This window comes from Tetrapisispora phaffii, chromosome 16 (genome assembly GCF_000236905.1).
Source record: "Tetrapisispora phaffii CBS 4417 chromosome 16, complete genome".
In the NCBI taxonomy this organism is placed as follows: Eukaryota; Fungi; Ascomycota; class Saccharomycetes; order Saccharomycetales; family Saccharomycetaceae; genus Tetrapisispora; species Tetrapisispora phaffii.
The window spans coordinates 335,245-354,846 of NC_016535.1; the positions used below are offsets into that span (position 1 = coordinate 335,245).

Here is a 19,602-nt window from a genome sequence, read left to right on the forward strand (position 1 = left end):
GTTTCTGAAGATAATGAGTGTATATGTATGACCAATATTTAGTTTTATAAACTGTAATGATGATATTATTATTATAATTAAGGGCTTTTGTCTATAAAATGGGATTCAAACGTTTATATAGTTATATATGCGGTTAACTAATTAGAAGAGATATGAATAGAATTTTTATTGAAATTTATTTATTTTTTAAAATGAAAATAAGATACAGAGATTAACAGACATTATATACTAGATATCCTAACGGGAGGACATAGCCTTGGTAACAACTCTCTTCAAACCAACTTCGGCCTTTCTTAAGTCATCAGTGGATGAATCTTCAATGGCTAGAGCAGCCATGGCTTCGGATAAAGCATTTTCGATCTTAACTTTAGAACCCCTCTTTAACTTGGCAGATAAAACTGGGTCAGTGACAGTTTGTTCGATAGAAGCAACGTAAGACTCTAATCTTTGTCTAGCTTCGTGTCTCTTGGCAAAAGCTTCATCAGCAGCCTTGAATTCTTCGGCTTGGTTGACCATCTTCTCGATATCTTCGGTGGATAATCTACCAACAGCGTTGGAGATAGTAATGTTAGAGGACTTACCGGTGGATTTTTCAACGGCAGTAACCTTTAAGATACCATTAGCATCGACTTCGAAAATAGCTTCTAAGACTGGTTCACCAGCTGGCATTGGTGGAACACCCTTTAAGTCGAATTCACCTAATAAAGTGTTTTCCTTACAGTTAACACGTTCACCTTGGTAAACTGGGAATTGAACAGTAGTTTGGTTGTCACCGACAGTAGTGAAAGTTCTTCTCTTGATGGTTGGAACAGTAGTGTTTCTTGGAACAACAATACCGAAAATGTCACCTTGCATACCAACACCTAAAGATAATGGAGCAACATCTAATAATAGTAAGTCCTTGGTTTCATCAGAAGTAGATTGACCAGTTAAAATAGCACCTTGGACAGCAGCACCGTAGGCAACAGCTTCATCTGGGTTAATGGATTTTTCTAATTGTTTACCATCGAAGAAGTCAGATAATAACTTTTGGACCTTTGGAATTCTGGTAGAACCACCGACTAAGACAACTTCGTCAATTTGGGACTTAGAGATCTTGGCATCCTTTAAGACTTGTTCAACTGGGGTTAAAGTAGATTTGAATAAAGCGGCGTTTAAGTCTTCGAATCTAGCTCTGGTTAAAGAAGCTTCGAAATCTTCACCATCGAATAAGGAGTCGACTTCAACGGTAGTTTGGGTGACAGAGGATAAAGTTCTCTTAGCTCTTTCAGCAGCAGTTCTTAATCTTCTTAAAGCTCTGGCGTCGTTAGAGATGTCAGAACCGGTCTTCTTCTTGAATTCAGCCTTGAAATGTTCTAATAAGTTAGTGTCGAAATCTTGACCACCTAAATGGGTGTTACCGGAGGTAGACTTAACAGTGAAAACACCACCAGCGATGTGTAATAAGGAAACATCGAAAGTACCACCACCTAAATCGAAGATTAAGACGTGTCTTTCCTTTTCGGACTTACCAGCACCTAAACCGTAAGCAATAGCAGCGGCAGTTGGTTCATTGATAATTCTTAAGACGTTCAAACCAGAAATGGCACCGGCGTCCTTGGTAGCTTGTCTCTGAGCATCGTTGAAATAAGCTGGGACAGTGATGACAGCCTTTTCGACCTTCTTACCGATCTTAGCTTCAGCGATTTCCTTCATCTTGGTTAGAACCATAGAAGAAATTTCTTGTGGAGAGAAAGTCTTGTTTTCACCCAAGTATTCAACTTCGATCATTGGAGCACCTTGGGCATCAATGACCTTGAATGGCCAAGTCTTCATATCTTCTTGCACAGCATCCTCGTCGAATCTTCTACCGATTAAACGTTTAGCATCGAAGACGGTATTTCTTGGGTTCAAAGCAGCTTGATTCTTAGCAGCGTCACCGATTAATCTTTCTTCTGGAGTGAAAGCAACGAACGATGGAGTAACTCTGTTACCTTGTTCATTGGCAATGATTTCAACAGATGATTCGTAAGTGGCAACACATGAATAGGTAGTACCTAAATCGATACCAATAGCACCTTGGAAAACACCTTCAGCCATTCTTATTTGTATAGTTTTGAAGTTGTCTGGTTTACGCTTTTTCCTGAAATTACGAACCAGTATAAAAGAAAGCAAGAAGTTACATATAAATAACAAGAACCTATTTTCTGTTTTCTTTTAAATGAAAAGTTTCAATTACACATTGTACTAATAAATTTTCTAACCAATTAATAATAATTGTATTTCCCATGTATCAAATCTAAAAAAAAAAATTAAAAAGACATTAATCACTGTAGTAGCACAATTGACTGTATCGTGAAGGTCAAACTTCAAAAGTTGTAAAAAGTATGACTTTATCACTATATATCACTAATAATTAGTATGTCTTCCCATATGATAACAGTATCAAAAAAAATATTTACAACCTCATCGAGAAATTTCACCAAACTGAAAAATTTGTATGATGGTGACATTTTTCACTTTTTCACTTTTATACTGAGAGCGTATTATTATAAACTAGGCAATACAGCAGTCTTGTCCTGTGGAAGCCACATTTTCTTTGGAAAGAAAACTTCAATTCTAGGCAGAAGCGTTTAGCTGCATTTCTTTGTATTGTACTGGTTCTTCCGCCTACGTGCTTGCTGGGAGCTTCAATGGGAGCAGCCTCGGGTTAGGGGGGAGGGTTGGGAGGAACAGACAGGTATCACCGTGAACGAACGTTATGGCATGTTTTCGTGCACAATGCTCCGGTGGAGGTCCCAAATTCGCACTTTTTCATCCGTCTTTGTGCGTGTCTCTCTGCGCGTTGGTTTTTCAACGAGCTCCATAGTGAAGAATTCAACCGTGCGTACTTACAATATCCTTTGGGACCATCACGACAGATCCGCGGCAAAATGAGCACACGGGCGTCACCAGGGGGCGTGCCGCATCGTTACCCTGCTGGGCGGCTATCTTGGTGGGTCCCCTGTGTGAGTGAGTGTCCTCAGCAGGGCCGGTTAGCCGCCGCCGTTTCCTCACCTGTGTGTATGTACATGTAAGATACAGGAAGGCTACCGGTGTTGGCTGGGTGGCAAATCTTGGTTTTGTGTCACAAAAAGATGCGATAAAACAGAGGCATCTGCCCCCCCCCTCTAATCTATTTTTTTTTGATTTCTTATATAAATAAGGTAAGAATAATGGCCGCTGTTAAACTGCTTCTCTAGTATAATACATTTTCCTATTTTATTTTGGTCTTGGTTTTTTATTATAATACAGAAAAATTGGTAGGTTAAAAGCCCTCCTGGTATACGTTTCTCGTGGTATGTATATAATGTCCAGCTTTGTATGTTTTGGTTAGTGGTCAAGGTATTTCAGAAAATATCATTATGCATTTGAAATGCAGAATGGCCATTTGTAGGATTTTAACATTTTGTTCCCCTACCCAAGGGAAGAAGAAGGTCATAATTATTGTGGGGATTATTTCAGTACGGACATAATGGTTTATTGCTGACTTGAAGTTTAAAGTTTTATTACTAATATTAACGCAAGTTCTATAATACATGTTATTTGAACCCTTTTTATTTTAATTACCACTGAAAAACAGTAAAAGAGTTATTATTTCTACAACATCATACAGATGCCATGAACAGTTAGCGCTGATGGAGCCGAGATGCGATAAACAAGAAATCATAGCGAAGACAAAATTTTGAAATATGAAAATATGCAAAGAAAAAATTGAAGATAGATGATTAAAAAAATGAAGTCATCCTTTGTGTATACTTAAATGGAGAAGTAACATCTTTTAATTATTGCGTTTTGTTATTATCAAACGCTCTAAGAAGACAATAACACACATTAATATTACTTTGGTATTTTGATCGCTCTACTGTTTACCACTATATTATTCACAGTGGAAAATTATCTTTAACTTACGAATGCTTCAGTATCTGCACAGACCCTTTGTAAACGTTTGAAATAAAAATGGATAGACTATCTGAATTGAAGGATGGGTCCCCACATCCAAATATTAACAACAGTAACAACAACAACAACAACAACAAAAATGTTGATGTTTTAAGAGGTTCATACTCACATACTTCGTTTTTATCTCTGAGCGATGCTCAAAAAAGTGGCACATATACTTCCGCAGAAAAATCTCACATTAATCAGGAATTAAGATCAAGACACTTAAATAAATCATGTTCATTTATGAGATTAGAAAATTTATCACAATCCAAAAATTGGGGGGAGGAACATCTAGATGATTTCGCATTAGAAGAACTAAGAGATGAATTTTTCGATTCTATTTACTCTAAACCAGAAATGATTAATAACGACCAATATAAGAAAGATGATGGAATATCATATACGACTAAAAAAGTGGATTCAAAAGAGAGTAGAATCTCATTGTTTTTAAAGAAATCAATTTCTTCCCCAACACAATATTTTAATGATTTCATGACTTATAAAAAGTCTATTTTTAAATATTTTTCTGCATATTTCATTGCAATGGTAATTTGTGTAATCAGACCATCTGGTGAGTGGATAGGTCACAAATATAGATATTTTATGTTATTAGCAGCTTTAATACATCATCCAGTAAGAAACATAGGAGTTCAACTGGAAATTACATTATGTTCAATATTGGGTGGGGCTCTCGGAATGGGATGGTCCTCTTTAGCATGGTACATATCTACGTTATCAAAACCCGTGGCAGACTATCAAGGTGCAATATTATTTGCAAGTTTATTCCTAGCGTTAACTTTTTCTGTTTGGATAGCAGCCATATTTCAAAGATTCCTATATTTTTGTAAAACTTTTAGCATTGCCATAATCTTTTTCCATACTGCTGAACTATCATTTTCGAAAGAAAAATTGCATTGGAAATTATATTGGGATTTTGGATTCTCTTTTCTTTTTGGTCTATTATTGTCCTTAGTTATTTGTACGTTTGTATTCCCCACGAGCGGAAACCAAGAAGTCATTCATACTTACAGTCTTTGTTTTAAAAAATCGGAACAGTTTTTAGTTTCCTTAGTCGATTTGAATAGTGACGATTCTGATGAAAACATTGATATTAAACAGAAAGAAATGGTGAATTTTCTTATCGTAACTTTACCTGAAGCATTTAGGGAATTCTCAAATCAAGTTACGTTTAGCAAATTTGACCAAAATAATTTGAAGGATTTGAGAAACTCTATAACAAAATTCATAAGTCCATTAAGAGTTTTACCAATCCATTCAAAATTATTTACTAAAGATAATGTAAAAGAACTCTATGCAACTTTAAAGTTACCTCAAACTAATGAAGGGGATATCGAGGAATTTGAAGATGATTCAATGTCACCAACTCCAATGACTTTTTCAGATGGCGTTACACCAGTACCGAAACCTCTAAATTTGGAAGCAGGCACTTACAATGCATTTGATAGAGAATTATATTTGGAATTACTAAGAGATATATTTGCTGAACCTGCATATTCCTTAGTTTCAGAAATGATTTATTCTTTGGAACAAATTGGCATTTTATTTAAAGATTTTGAAAATATTGGCAAAAAGGTAGATACTCTCACTATTGACAAGAAACTTACTGTATTACAAAAAAAGTTAAAGAGAAGAATATATAATTTAGATGTCAAATACAAAAACTTTACTCATACAGATCATTTCTCAAAGGATTTATTAACTGATACATCATCAGTCGCCTTATTTTTATTTTTAAGAACGTTAAGAAATTCAGCTAAGAACCTACTAGATGTAATCCACTCATGCTCTAAATTATCTTCCGGTATTCACTGGAGAATTAGACTAATAACATATCCGTTTCGCAGAGCTATATATAGGCTTCCCATTCAGTGTACTATTGATGAAGGTGCAGGAAATGTATTAAACTATTTTGAAACTAAAAGAGATGTGGATGAAATATTTGAAAAATTGTACAACGTACACACATCCTCACATAACTATGACATTAAAATGAACAATTCCAGTTCTAAAAGAGTCTTTAGAGAATATGATCGTGATGATTTTAATTTTCACACAACAAGTAATAAATGGAGACTTCTTCTATGGAAGTGCAGTAAGTTATTAGTAGATGATTATATGAAATGGGCTTTAAAAAAAGTTTTTGTTATTGTTTTCTTATCTTTACCATCATGGTTACCTAGATCATATGGTTGGTACCAAGAATATCAATGTTGGTGGGCACCGATGTCATTTTATTTACTTTCTCATAGAAAGTATTCTGGTAGTTGGGATAAATTAATAAGAAGAATAATATTTTGTTTATTGGGAATATTTTGGGGATGGGCTGCTGCGCAGGCCAGGCATTTCGGAAGTCCATACGTCATTTGTACATTTGCTGGTATCCTTGTTGTACCTATTTCACTTAATATTTTTGCCTATAAAAACACTAGATCAAGTTTTACTACAATGCTTTGCTTTTCTGTTATTGTGATGGAATCTTATGGAAAGGGTCAGAGTTCACTAAATACAGCAGGAATATGGAAAAATACATGGGTCACTGGTTTATCTCTTTTTGTGGGTACATTAATATCCATTCCCATAAATTGGATTGTTTGGTCGTTTAAAGCCCGTTCAGAGTTAAGAGTAGCCATTTCAGTTCTATTAGGTCATATCTCACAGTCTTATCAACTGGTCACAGATCGTTATCTTTATAGAGATTCGTCTGATGCTCCAACTGAACTAGCAATTGCTTTATCTCATATAAGAGAGATTCGTTTAAGTCAAAGTATAGTTGCTATTAAAGAATTATTAGAAAAATCCAAAGAGGAGCCGATATATATCGCCAATTTTGAGCCAGTGAAGTATACTCAAATTCTGGACCAATGCAACTACTTGATTGAGAGAATTATTGAGGCAAGAATTTCGAGTACCTATTTCGAAGTCTGGGATAGAGATGCAGATCCTGAAATTACTAGAGCTTTGCTATCACTTCGTAGAGATAGTGTTGCTTCTGTAATTCTTGTTCTTTACATTCTATCAAATTGCTTTAGATCTAAAAATAAGATTCCAAGGTATTTACCAAACCCAATTTTATCGAGAAAAAAACTATATGAATTTATTCAAAAATTTGAGAATAGAGAATTATCAAAAAACACTAATGAGAGGCACATTTCCTCTAATAATATAAATATGCTTGATAAAAAACTGTTATCGAACTCTAGTATTGATAAAAACGTTAATCATGAAACAGAAAAATCTCATTGGACTGAGATACATAGAGTTGCATTTGAGAGGACATTCACAGACATTTCTGCCATTTTACCTGAAATTGCTATCAAAGCAAAAGAGATTCTAGGCGAAGAGTCATATTAAACCCTATAGTATAATTAATATATGAATATATATTTATATAATTTTAAACTGCATTTAATGAACAATACGTGATACTAACATAAAGCAGTTAGTTAAATAACGGATGTTAAATATTCATTTACTAATTCTTATTAGCGACAGAAAAAATATCTATAATCCAATTTACAACAACATCAGACAGTTAAAAGAGTAACTACTAAAGAAACCATACCAAAACTCTCAATTATTAAGCTATTGGTACCATTGTATTTAATATATATTACTTGAAGTTAATATGTGCAAAAGAAACTGTTGTAGTTAGCGAATAGTTTTTGGTTGGTTAACTTTTTTCTCTGAAACAAATGATGTTAAAGATCAGTTATTTTATTTAAAGCATCTTGAATACTATCGCTTATGAGAATAAAACAGAATCATGCCATTACCATTCTTTTAGCTATCATGTTATATATCCATGAACCATAGGAATCAGGTCAGCTTATAGTTCAATCGATGGCTCTTAGCTCCCACATGACTTCCTATCAAATTTCATGATAAATCAAAAAAAGAGACTTCGAAATTTCAATTCTTTATTTTAAGAAAATATTAAATAACTTATTTAGTTGATTATAATATAGCCTTCATAACAATAATGTTGTATTAAACGATGCTAATAAGGATAGGGATTGAATATCTGATACTTGAGATAATACCCAGTTAAAATCGGATAATTAGTTAATATTTCATAAGTTATTACAGAATTTCAATATTATATAACAGGATGAAATTTGGTAATCCATTTGTATTTGAAGAATGGCTATATCGTTCTCTGCTAAACAGTAAGAATTTTCATTCGTTTGTTCGTCGTGTGTATAATAGAGTGAATGGTATTAAAAATGAACCTATAACTTTTAGCAAACCACAGGCACAGGATTTTCTGTATAAACCTACAAATTATCAAAAATTCATTGCTTTTAAGAAACTTTTTATTCAAGATGTTAAATCATCTATGGGAATATCTACAAAACATAATAACTTTAAAAATTAATCTATGAATCATTAGTTTATTATTACATTGCATATATAATCTTCTATATGCATTTACTGTTGCTATTAATCATTAAAAACAGTTACCTGTATCAAGTGATGCCGAAGGTAAAACTTTCCAGTGGCCGATCGTCTTTTCATTTAATATTCGAATATAGCCAATATATTACCATCACAATAAACAAATGCTTTCTTATTCACATTTTCACAGCATCTCGATGGTCTGCAATAGTTATCTGTTAGTTTATCACCAAACATATAGATATTTACATTGTCCATACTCATTTCCTTAAGTTTCATTTATTATTATCTCTGGGTAATCACTAGCATCAAAATATATATCATCGTGATCATCCAGTCCCATGCCATTCTCATAATGGTCATTTATTTTATTTGCATCTCCATTTCGATTGTCATCCTGCCAATATTCTTCCAATTCCACTTCCTCTTGTTTCTCTTTATAATTTTCTATTGATAACTTTTCCATATCATTTATATTATCATATGTAATTGAAACATTATCCTTTTTGCATATACTAAGATAAACGCATCTGTAAAATATTTGAATGAAGTTTTCTATCTCATTTAACAAAGTATCTGAATTAACTGCAAATTGTACCATTTCATCTTCTTCATCCCCTAATGTATTATTCCACGTGAGTACCATTTCTCCCTGAGTATTCCATTTCTTATGGAATCCTAACTTTTCATTGATTCGGAATGTCCATTGTTCATCTTTCATCTTCGATTGTGTCGATAAGACACTAATAGCATCATCCGTAAAATCATCGGAACCATTTATATCGTCATCTTCAAGGTATTCCTCTAATTTAACTACTATTAATTCATGAGTACAAAATCCTACCTCAGCAATCGTCACGCAAGCTCTATTGTAAATGCATTCCAAAGAAGACTTTGGCGATGTCTTCGACCTCAGCAAATCAAATCTCCCAGTCGGAACAGTTACTAACTCTTGTCTTGCCGTATTTACTATAAGTGATTTGACAATGTTCATTTAACAAATGTGGAATGTCTATGCTATTTATTAATAAGGAATAATTTCAACGAAACCAAATATTACCGGAATGTTGTTCAGGTTTGGCCCTCTTTTAATGCCCAACTTCAAAATTCTCGTGTCTTCAGATAACTGCCAGCTCTGGGACAATAAAACAAATCACTATTCGAAACTTCAACTGTCTCTCAGGCTTGATTTAATACATCTCAGCACAAAGTTAAACGTTATATTAAGTTACAGGTTTCATGTATCGATGCTTTACTACCCAATGTCGGTGTTTCGTATGAAATGAGTGTCCATAAAGAAAGTGTCAGTAACTACCATAGAAGGGCCATATCAGGAACTGTTACAGGTCCAGTAACGTCAATTGAAGGTCAACCACTCACTTAAATAACAACAAACACAACTACAATTGCTTTACGGGCGGTGCCTTGTACAATTTATTAAAGTGCCTTTAAGTGCGAGAGTAAATTCAAAAGTGAATTGATCACAGTACCTCCTAATGTGAGAAATATATTCAATATATTTGCATACTTATATTATTTAATAGTTACAAATGAACAAGTTCAAAGTTGTCTGCCCAGTTAAGTATATCTACTGTGGTATATGCATTTCACATAGGCAACTATCCAAATGAAAGCTTCGCCAGGCAATGCCACCCCATAGCATGGCATTCAAAGCTCTTTCATTGAAATACTTCTAATTTTATTCTAACAGTAAAGGAAAGGTGCTGGATACAAACTATTGGGCCTCAAGTTTTCTTTACATTATCATTAGTTGGCTCCCCGTCCATCAATGCTGTAATATCACTCTCTTCTGACAGATTTAGGTTCAACGTAGAGTATGGAGAGATCCCGCTTGTCCGTCTCCTCTTTGGACTTGACTTCTGAGATACACTTGATAGTTTCTGGGATCCTATAGATGTATTTCCATATCTCGCGGTCATGTTGACGTAATTAGTCGAATTAATATTTGGTTCTGGGTTCTTTTTACGTTTTTTACCTTCTGATTTAAATTTCTGTTGGATATATGAACCTATACTTCTTGTATGTTGCTGAATCCCATTGATGTTGTTATGGTTGGAAACATTATTATTATTGGAAGAGACCCCAACGGTATGCTTATCTTTACTTTTGACACTAACATATTTTTTTAAAGCTTCTGTAGGACTTTTTATATTTTGAATCTTTCTAAACATCATCAGACTGGATAAAGATGTCATTGCATCTCCTAGTTGGATACCTTTCATGGCCTCGACAGGAAGTCCTGTTTGAGTTATGGATTGGAAGGCAATGAAGCTCGATCTTAAATTCTGGATTGTTTCAATATTCACAGGCTTCGAATCTACAGGTCCGTCGGTACGCAATTCTTCTTTTTTCGTGTCTGCGAATTTCATGGATCCAAATACCTTACTGGCGGCTTTAGGATCATTGATTAATCTCTCTAACGAATTCCACTCTATCCCGGGAACAAAATTATGATAAGAGATTTCAATCCAATCAAACTTAAAAGAAGGGTCAAATAGGCCCTTTAATTGAGCCAAATGCATAACATAACTGCCGTCTAAATAATGATGAGTAATATATAAGTGAGGGCAGTTGAAATATATATTTCCATTGCTCAAAACTTGCGTTCTCAATTGTGTTGTTGTAACTTCCACCCTAACAATATCACAATTACTTAACATGACGTTATACAGCGGAAACAACGAGGAGCTTAATGAAACTTGGTGGGCTATTTCTTTGTGTTTATTGATGAATTTTATAGTACTGTTGGCTGAAAAGAATTTTTGAACCTTATCTTTCCAATATGAAAGAACATCAGAATGATTAGAAGAAGAGTTAATTGCATCAAAAAATGCATACACTTTCATAGAAGCTATATTAGCAATATACTTTCTGATAGGATAAGACAAGGTTTGTTGTCCTCCCAAATCACTTGTGTTGTTTAAATTAATTTGACTTGTCGGATCTATGTATGACTTATTAGAATTTACAGTAGAATTCAAAGTCATTACTTGAGGCAATGATGGCGACGACTGCTCTATATTATTTGGTATATTCTTTTCAATCGGTACCTTATCCACGGGAATTACATTAGGTATTCTACTATTCATGTTGGCATTTATATTCATATTTTGATTTATATTATAAGAGACCGGTACATAAGACACTGGTGTAGTTGGACGAGAAAACCTTGCATTATTTTGGTTAATTGAGTCTTTCTTCTTTATCGATAATTGTTTTGGCTGTTGTTGCTGTTGCTGTTGCTGTTGCTGTTGCTGTTGCTGTTGTTGCTGTTGCTGTTGCTGTTGCTGTTGTTGCTGTAGCTGTAACTGTAGCTGTAACTGCAACTGCTGTTGCTGCGATTGTTGTTGTTGTTGTTGTTGTTGTTGCTGCTGCTGCTGCTGCTGTTGCTGTCTCGCCATCATAAATTTAGCCTTTTCTTTAAACTGTGTGTTAAGAGCCTGCTCCATTTGTGTTTGTCTTTGTTGTAAATATTGGTGTTGTGCAGCTTGCATATTTGGTGGCATGTTTGAAGGAGTTCCTGCGGTGTCTAAGGTGGGTTGTTGTTGTTGTGGAGGTACTTGCCCTGCCATATTATTGTTCATAACCCCTGCGGGAAGCTGTTGATTCATCATCATATTTTGCATGCTTTTGAAATAGTTCACAAACTGTTGCCGTTGCTGCATTTGGTTCAGATTCATATTCTGCTTCATGGGCCCAGTGCTTTGATTCCTGTTCCTATCAAAACCATGCATCTGATCTTGATTCCCCATGTTTCCTGAATCGTTAGGAGTTCCATTATTACCAGCTGGGGTCTTCGCAGGACTACTGTTATTGTACATTCGCCCTGCCATCGTCTTTAGTTCTCTCTCAGGATCCTAGTAAGACCAATATCAAACTAACAAATTGTATAACTCTCCTACAAAAACAATCTGAGTCCTATTTAATCTGCAGATCAACTATCAATTGATTAAACGTAGCTTTTAATTGTAAACTTTTCTAAAATACTGACTAGTTGTTACTTATCAATTTCTTTTCAAAAATATTCATTGCGATAAAATGTGAAAATTTATGGGACAAGGTTTCGAAAGGTTGAAATCACTATAAAGAAAGGTGCATCCAATGTTAATATAAGTAGTTTCTGTTGTTGCAATACGGGCAAGAGGTCTCTATGTTGATGAGATGCAAACATAGATGATGTTTGTGGCTTGAGAAGTTGCATTTAATGCGTGAAGTTGGTCTTTTTAGCGAAGAGATATTCGCAATTCCTTTAGTGAATATGGAAATAAATGATCTGTATATAATGTATAGTCGAAGAGATTCGTTTTGGTTATTTCTTGTACGTAACACATACATCTTTCTCTGAATGAATATCTGGTATTACTCAATCATAGTTCTACTAAGAGCTAGTTTCTAGAATATAGTGAAATTAGTTGTATGCCTTTCTCGTTGCAATGGGAAGGGGTACTGTTTTTGAAATATGCATTTAAGGAGTTGCATATTTAAAACTACTCCAAACTATTTAAATAGCTAGCAATATGTATTTGAAGCAGGACAACCAACGCAAGTACACGACGTATTACATATACTGCAGTTGAAGAGAGCAACGTTTATTTTTGGTATTGGTTGCCAGGTTTCTTTGAGATTTTGTGAATTACAAAGGGTTAAAGTAAAATAATCATAATGAACAATCAATTGGTGTTTTGTAAGTCTAAAGTTTGCATCCATCCATCAACAAATGCATCTAATAACATAGCGGGTTATTTATTAATTACTAAACAGAATAACGTGGGTAACGTCGATCCAATGCTGCAATACGTTACAGAGGATGGATTGGATTCAAAGCACAGAATATGGTTAGATGAGGCCGAGATGAAGTTGTCAAACGGTTTCACAAAAGATGTTAGGATGCCTCAAGATTTATTATTTTCTGCTATTTCGATGCCATATTCATTTGCTGTTAAATTGAACTCCTTATATTCGATTCAGCTCAGACTTCCCAGTCCAAACAAATGGTGGTTTGGATCGGTGATTCTTCATTCAAAATCTCCACAGGAAGATGAGACTTTGCCTATATTATTCTTTCACGATGATGTATGTCGTAGTACTATTGCAAAACAAAAAAAACTGAACAAGTCGTTTGATCCTTTCAATTCAACAGGTGAAATATATTGGGGTGGTAGTGATTTGAAAGATGCCATTTCAAAATATGTCGATTTGCAACAAACAATTATCGAGCCAACAATATGGCTAGTAAATGCTACGTTAGATGACCTAAGAAACTTTTCCACTAACGTATCACTATTAGAAGCACAGGGAAAATCCAACGTTTCAGCAAACGATGGAGACGATAAGTCCACATTTTGGGATAAAATGGATTCGACAAAATGGAATGTAATGTCAAGAATAGCAGATGCAACTTCAGCGACTGGATCATTTGTATCATCAATGATAAGAAAACACCCCATTGTTCAACTGGCAGAACGAAACAAAAACAATGTCTACGTTAAGAAGCTATTAAACAATCCAAGAGTAAAAGAAATACAAGACGATTACGATTCTGCAACTATATATTTGGCTAAATGGGCACAAGGTGTCAAGGAACAATCAGATAAATTCAATCTACTGAATGAAACCAGTGAATCCTATAGAAAAATCTTGAATAATGAATTAGGGATGGGAAATGGAGATAACGATATTAGTTTCAGTGATTTCGAACTAAATAAAGCATTGGAGAGAAGTTTCCCACTAACACAACAAAAATGGAATTCCTTCTTCGATTCTCAAGGAAGAATTAATATTACAATTAATGAAATCAAAGATTTCATATTTCATGGTGGTATTGAATCAATAGAGTTAAGAAAGACGGTTTGGCTTTATTTATTGGGAGTATATCCTTGGGATTCTTCATATGACGAAAAATTGCAAATTGAACAAACTCTTAGGAACATATACAATACAGAATATAAATCCAAATGGCTGAATAGGGTACCAAACTCTGATCCGGAAGAGGAGGAATATTGGCATGATCAAATATTCAGAATTGAGAAAGATGTAAGAAGAAACGATCGCAATATTGATATATATAAATATAACACCCCTGATGGGAAAAATCCTCCTCAGAATGAGACAGCAGATAATGAAATGGATGAAGATGAAAATACAAATTTAAGCGATTCAACAAATTCTGACAGTAAATCTGAGATTTTGAATCCTCATTTACTAGCATTGAAAAATATATTGATCAGTTATAATGTTCTGAATACAAATTTAGGATATGTTCAAGGTATGACTGATTTATTATCAATCATATATTATATCGTCAGAGATGAAGAACTGGCATTTTGGTGTTTCGTAAATTTTATGGAGAGAATGGAAAGAAACTTTTTAAGGGATCAATCTGGTATCAGAGATCAAATGTATACCTTGGCAGAATTATGCCAAATTATGTTACCTCAGTTAAGTAAACATTTATCTGATTGTGATTCCTCAAATTTATTTTTCTGTTTTAGGATGATCTTGGTATGGTTCAAAAGAGAATTCGATTTAGAATCCGTTTGTTCAATATGGGAAATATTATTGACAGACTACTATTCTTCTCAATTCCAGCTGTTTTTTATGCTGGCAATCCTTCAAAAAAATAATGATACAGTAGTTCAAAACTTAACTCAGTTTGATCAAGTTTTAAAATTTTTTAATGATATTAATGGTACACTAGACTGGTCAGATTTAATGACAAGAAGTGAATTGCTGTTTATTAGATTTAAAAAGATGATGGATCTTATGGAAAGAAATAAAGAATTACAAGATGATAAATTGCTACCTATGTATACAAATGAAGATGCCAATGAAAGTAATAGTGAACTAAAGAAGTCTGATTACCATTTACAATTATTGTTATCAAAACAGATTGTTATTCAAAGAGAAGAAGAAAGGACCAAGGATTCCATTAAATAAATATTAAATTTTGAATATGTATCCTTTATATATCGTTTAAACATTTAAATAAATCCGATTGATGATAAGAAATGCCATTATATATTCTCTTCTTTTTTACTTCATCATTATCTACTAAATCATTATCATATCTGGATCCCAAGTGTTCACCTGTCAAAAAATTCAACTCTTTCTTATCCAAACATTGGTCCAGAACTTCAGTTGGAAAATATTCTTGTTTTACTTTACCATCAATAAAGTCTGGATTGTATTTATACCCTTTATGATAGCCTAATTCCTTCATTAGTTTTGTTGGCGCGTTTCTAATATGCATAGGTATTTCACTACTAGCTAATGAATAGGTGTTTTCCTTAAGCATGGTTTTGACTTTATTATAAGCTCTATAAACTTCTACGGATTTTTTTGCTCTCGCTAGCTCAACACAACAATGTGCTAAAATCACATCACACTCAGGTAAACCTATCTTCATAACAGCATCATGAGTAGAAACTGCCAGTGTTAGTAAACTACTATCTGCCACTCCAATATCTTCACTTGCCATTCTGATCATCCTTCTTGCTATATACAAAGGATCTTCCCCACCTTGTAACATACGGCCAAGATAAAGCAGTGCCGCATTTGCATCACCGCCTCTTACAGCCTTGTGTAAGGCTGATATTGTATCGTAATGGTTATCACCATTTCTATCGTAATACGAATTGACTCCTGATTCACTTGTGTTTTGTCTCATGATGTCTTTAATACTATCGACTGTTAATTCTATGGAAACATCTCTTGTTGATAATTCAATCATTTCCAATATATTTAATGCTTTACGAGTATCTCCAACACATAGATTGACAATATACTCTAATACCATCCTGGATAACTTCAAAGGGTTTGTTGTATGCCAAAGTAGTTTACGACACTTGTTTAGTAATGCAACTCCTCTTGATAAGACGATACAGATTTCATTTGTTGACAATTTTTCTAATACGAATACGTTACACCTGCTTATCAATGCATTGTTCATCTGAAAACTAGGATTCTCAGTTGTTGCTCCAATTAAAATTATATCTCCATTTTCAATATGTGGCAACAACAAATCTTGTTGTGCTTTGTTAAATCTATGAAGTTCATCTATGAATAATACAATTCTCCTTTTTGTTAACTTATATTCATTTCTTGACTTCTCAAATATCGAACGTAGTTCTTGAGAATTTGTCTTAGTGGCACTTACCTCAACTAATTGGTATGAGGTCTTGGAATCTGGATTGGATTCAGATGCAGCTTTTGTTATTATTCTCGCCAATGTTGTTTTACCAACACCAGGAGGTCCCCACAATATCATCGATGGGATTTGACCCTCTGTTATATATCTTGCCAAAATACCACTTTCCTTAGACATAAGGTGTTGTTGCCCTACGTAGTCTTTGAGTTCATGTGGTCTCAGTTTCTCACTTAATGGTAAATGACTGATCTTCTGCAATCGCTTTGATTCATATTCGGTAGAAAGATGTGGTGAATTTGAAACATAATTCTGTTTAGTTACTGCTCCTATTTGCAATTTTTTTGCCGACTCATGAGGACTCACTTCTTCCTTTACCATAGTGGTTTCATTTGTAGAAGACGTTTTCTCCAGATCAACCACATCGACTTCAGCAACTCTTTTACGCGACTTAAATCCACCAAGTATACTCATAACAGAATTCTTCTCCTTGGAGTCATCGTTTCCTGAATTAAACTTGTCCGTACATTTATCCAAATGAGCATTAATGATCGAATATTTAATTTTCTTATTACAAACAGGACATGATATTAATTGTTCTGATTTTACATTCTTTTTGGAGGACATCGTGCAATATATTATGACTTACTATGAGACTTATTCTTAATTAATCAGCGACTTTAACCTGTTTTGATATCTGAAGTTTGTCTGCTTTCCACCTTGTCTTCACAACTAATCTTAATGATTCGTTAACTTGCGAAACTTATACAGCTTCGAGGGTGACAATAAACCCATTGAAGACAATCCAGTAACAAAGTTCATATGCATCATTTTATTCTCCACTTATCCTAATAATACAAGATTCAACATTTAAACCTCATCTTTAATCAAACCTCCAGCTCATCTCGACTTATTGTTAATAATTGTATATATTTTTCCAGATGCTAATGACAACTGTTTTTTGCGAACTGATAAGAGCAACCTTTTAGAAGAAGAAAGTATATAAAAGATAATATATAATCTACTTTGAAATATCTGACAAGAAGAAGGTGATTAGGTAGTCTTCCGTTGGCATATCCAGTATATTGTACTTCATTTATTTATTAGGTGTGTATTTTATTGCACAGTATTTTGGTTGGAACTTAAGGAGATAGAAAGAGATTTAATACATTACAGGGTGCACAAAGTTGATAGTAAAGATAAGGTCAGGAACTTTTGATATAGATAAATATATTAGATGAGAGTTATTACTGTTTTATTGGTAACTGCTTTGGCCATATCCAGACTATATGTCCAGCCTTGGTTCTCAATTATTTCAGATTGCGATGAAACCTTTAATTATTGGGAGCCATTGAATCTGCTTCTACGTGGATTTGGTAAACAAACTTGGGAATATTCCCCAGCATATGCCATTAGATCATGGGCATTTTTATTGCCATTCTATGGTGTTCTGTACCCAATCAAGAAGTTTGAATTAATAGGACAAGATGGTACAATGTACTTCTATATTATAAGAGCCTTTCTCGGATTACTCAGTTTTCTTTTCGAATTCGATCTATTCAAAGAAATTCAATCTACTATATCTTTACGAATCGCTGATATGTGGTTGTTTATTCAACTTTTTAACCCAGGTTGGTTCCATGCCAGTGTAGAATTTTTACCATCTTCTATTGCAATGATTTTTTATTTGGGTTCAATAAAATATTCGTTACGCTATTTATCCTCTAATCGAAAATCATGTTTAGTATCCAGTTTAGGGTTTAACTTTACTGCTGCTATTTTAGGGTGGCCATTCGTTTTAGTGTTATCGGTTCCTTTGTGTTTGCATTTCTTACTTACTCATAGATTAATGTCAACAATAAGAGTATCTTTTGACTGTTTAGTGATTTTCTTAACTATTGCAAGTATAGTCATTGGGATAGATTCATCATTCTATGGTAAATTTTCCCCTGTTTCATGGAATATATTATCTTACAACGTTTTGGAAGCTGATGAAAGCTCTGGTCCAAATATTTTTGGTATCGAGCCATGGTACTATTATTTACTGAATTTATTATTAAATTTCCCTCTACCTGTTCTTGGAGGTGTTTTATTTGGTATTTTTAATTGGAGGCTATGGCCTCTATCATCGTCACTTTTATTATGGCTAGTGATTTTTACTTTACAACTACATAAGGAGGAAAGATTCTTATATCCTATTTACGGATTAATAAGTTTATCATCTGCAGTAGGATTATATCAATTAGTGACTATATTTTCTGGAAGGAAAAAAGTATTGAAACGTATGTTTAGTTTTATTATTTTACTTGGAATTTTATTACAAGCATCATCAAGAATTATTGCTCTACTAAAAAATTATTCTGCTCCATTTGAGACATATTCCAAATTATACGAAAAGATCGATTCTGATAAGCATACAAACGATATTATTAATGTTTGTACAGGTAGAGAGTGGTACCATTTCCCAAATTCCTTTTTTTTACCAGACAACTATAGATTAAGATTCGTAAAATCAGGATTTGATGGTTTGTTACCTGGAGATTTTGATGAATCTAACTCATCAATCTTTCAAAAAGTAAGAAAGTTACCAGAAAATATGAATAATAAAAATATCTTTGACCCTAATAAGATTTGGGATGCGGAAAACTGTGATTATTTTATTGATTTGATGATTTCAACTGATATTGAACAAGATGTACTAAATCCAAATTCATTATCAGCAGAATGGAGTAAAGTAAGCTGTTCTGAATTTATTGATGTTGATAATTCAAAAATTTTTGGAAGAGCATTTTACATTCCAGAGCCAATTCTCAATATATTATCTAAATTTATTACCCCTAGCATCAATAAATGCTATGGTGTGAATTATATAGATTACTGTTTATTCGAGAAAGATGATAATATTGTCATGGAAGAATCAGCAAATGTATAGATTAAGGTTTTCTTAACAATATGAATTAAGAAAACATGTACTGGCAAAAATTTTGAATGCATTGAATATTTATTATTTTCGGTTTATCACTTCATAGTTTCTAATTATTTAAGTATGTATATATATA

General features: G+C 33.7%; 8 protein-coding genes across 8 annotated transcripts; 4 read left to right on the forward strand and 4 right to left on the reverse strand.

The window, feature by feature from the left end:
- Positions 1-237: 237 nt before the first annotated feature.
- Positions 238-2,079, reverse strand: TPHA0P01620 (uncharacterized protein; the record flags this gene model as incomplete). The annotated part of the gene is made up of 1 exon (XM_003688706.1): positions 238-2,079. One exon carries the CDS (start codon positions 2,077-2,079, stop codon positions 238-240), a length of 1,842 nt encoding a protein of 613 aa, XP_003688754.1.
- A 1,899-nt stretch (positions 2,080-3,978) lies between these two features.
- BRE4 (Bre4p) lies at positions 3,979-7,335 on the forward strand (the record flags this gene model as incomplete). Its single annotated transcript, XM_003688707.1, has 1 exon — positions 3,979-7,335. The coding sequence occupies one exon, from the start codon at positions 3,979-3,981 to the stop codon at positions 7,333-7,335; it is 3,357 nt and encodes a 1,118-aa protein (XP_003688755.1).
- Positions 7,336-8,092: 757 nt separating this feature from the next.
- Positions 8,093-8,359, forward strand: MRX7 (Mrx7p; the record flags this gene model as incomplete). Its single annotated transcript, XM_003688708.1, has 1 exon — positions 8,093-8,359. One exon carries the CDS (start codon positions 8,093-8,095, stop codon positions 8,357-8,359), a length of 267 nt encoding a protein of 88 aa, XP_003688756.1.
- Positions 8,360-8,647: 288 nt separating this feature from the next.
- On the reverse strand, positions 8,648-9,373 carry VID27 (Vid27p; the record flags this gene model as incomplete). Its single annotated transcript, XM_003688709.1, has 1 exon — positions 8,648-9,373. The coding sequence occupies one exon, from the start codon at positions 9,371-9,373 to the stop codon at positions 8,648-8,650; it is 726 nt and encodes a 241-aa protein (XP_003688757.1).
- Positions 9,374-10,124: 751 nt separating this feature from the next.
- On the reverse strand, positions 10,125-12,233 carry MFG1 (Mfg1p; the record flags this gene model as incomplete). Its single annotated transcript, XM_003688710.1, has 1 exon — positions 10,125-12,233. One exon carries the CDS (start codon positions 12,231-12,233, stop codon positions 10,125-10,127), a length of 2,109 nt encoding a protein of 702 aa, XP_003688758.1.
- Positions 12,234-13,062: 829 nt separating this feature from the next.
- On the forward strand, positions 13,063-15,336 carry GYP7 (GTPase-activating protein GYP7; the record flags this gene model as incomplete). Its single annotated transcript, XM_003688711.1, has 1 exon — positions 13,063-15,336. The coding sequence occupies one exon, from the start codon at positions 13,063-13,065 to the stop codon at positions 15,334-15,336; it is 2,274 nt and encodes a 757-aa protein (XP_003688759.1).
- Positions 15,337-15,361: 25 nt separating this feature from the next.
- Positions 15,362-17,170, reverse strand: MGS1 (ssDNA-dependent ATPase MGS1; the record flags this gene model as incomplete). The annotated part of the gene is made up of 1 exon (XM_003688712.1): positions 15,362-17,170. The coding sequence occupies one exon, from the start codon at positions 17,168-17,170 to the stop codon at positions 15,362-15,364; it is 1,809 nt and encodes a 602-aa protein (XP_003688760.1).
- Positions 17,171-17,780: 610 nt separating this feature from the next.
- On the forward strand, positions 17,781-19,475 carry ALG9 (dolichyl-P-Man:Man(6)GlcNAc(2)-PP-dolichol alpha-1,2-mannosyltransferase; the record flags this gene model as incomplete). Its single annotated transcript, XM_003688713.1, has 1 exon — positions 17,781-19,475. One exon carries the CDS (start codon positions 17,781-17,783, stop codon positions 19,473-19,475), a length of 1,695 nt encoding a protein of 564 aa, XP_003688761.1.
- Between the last annotated feature and the right edge of the window lie 127 nt (positions 19,476-19,602).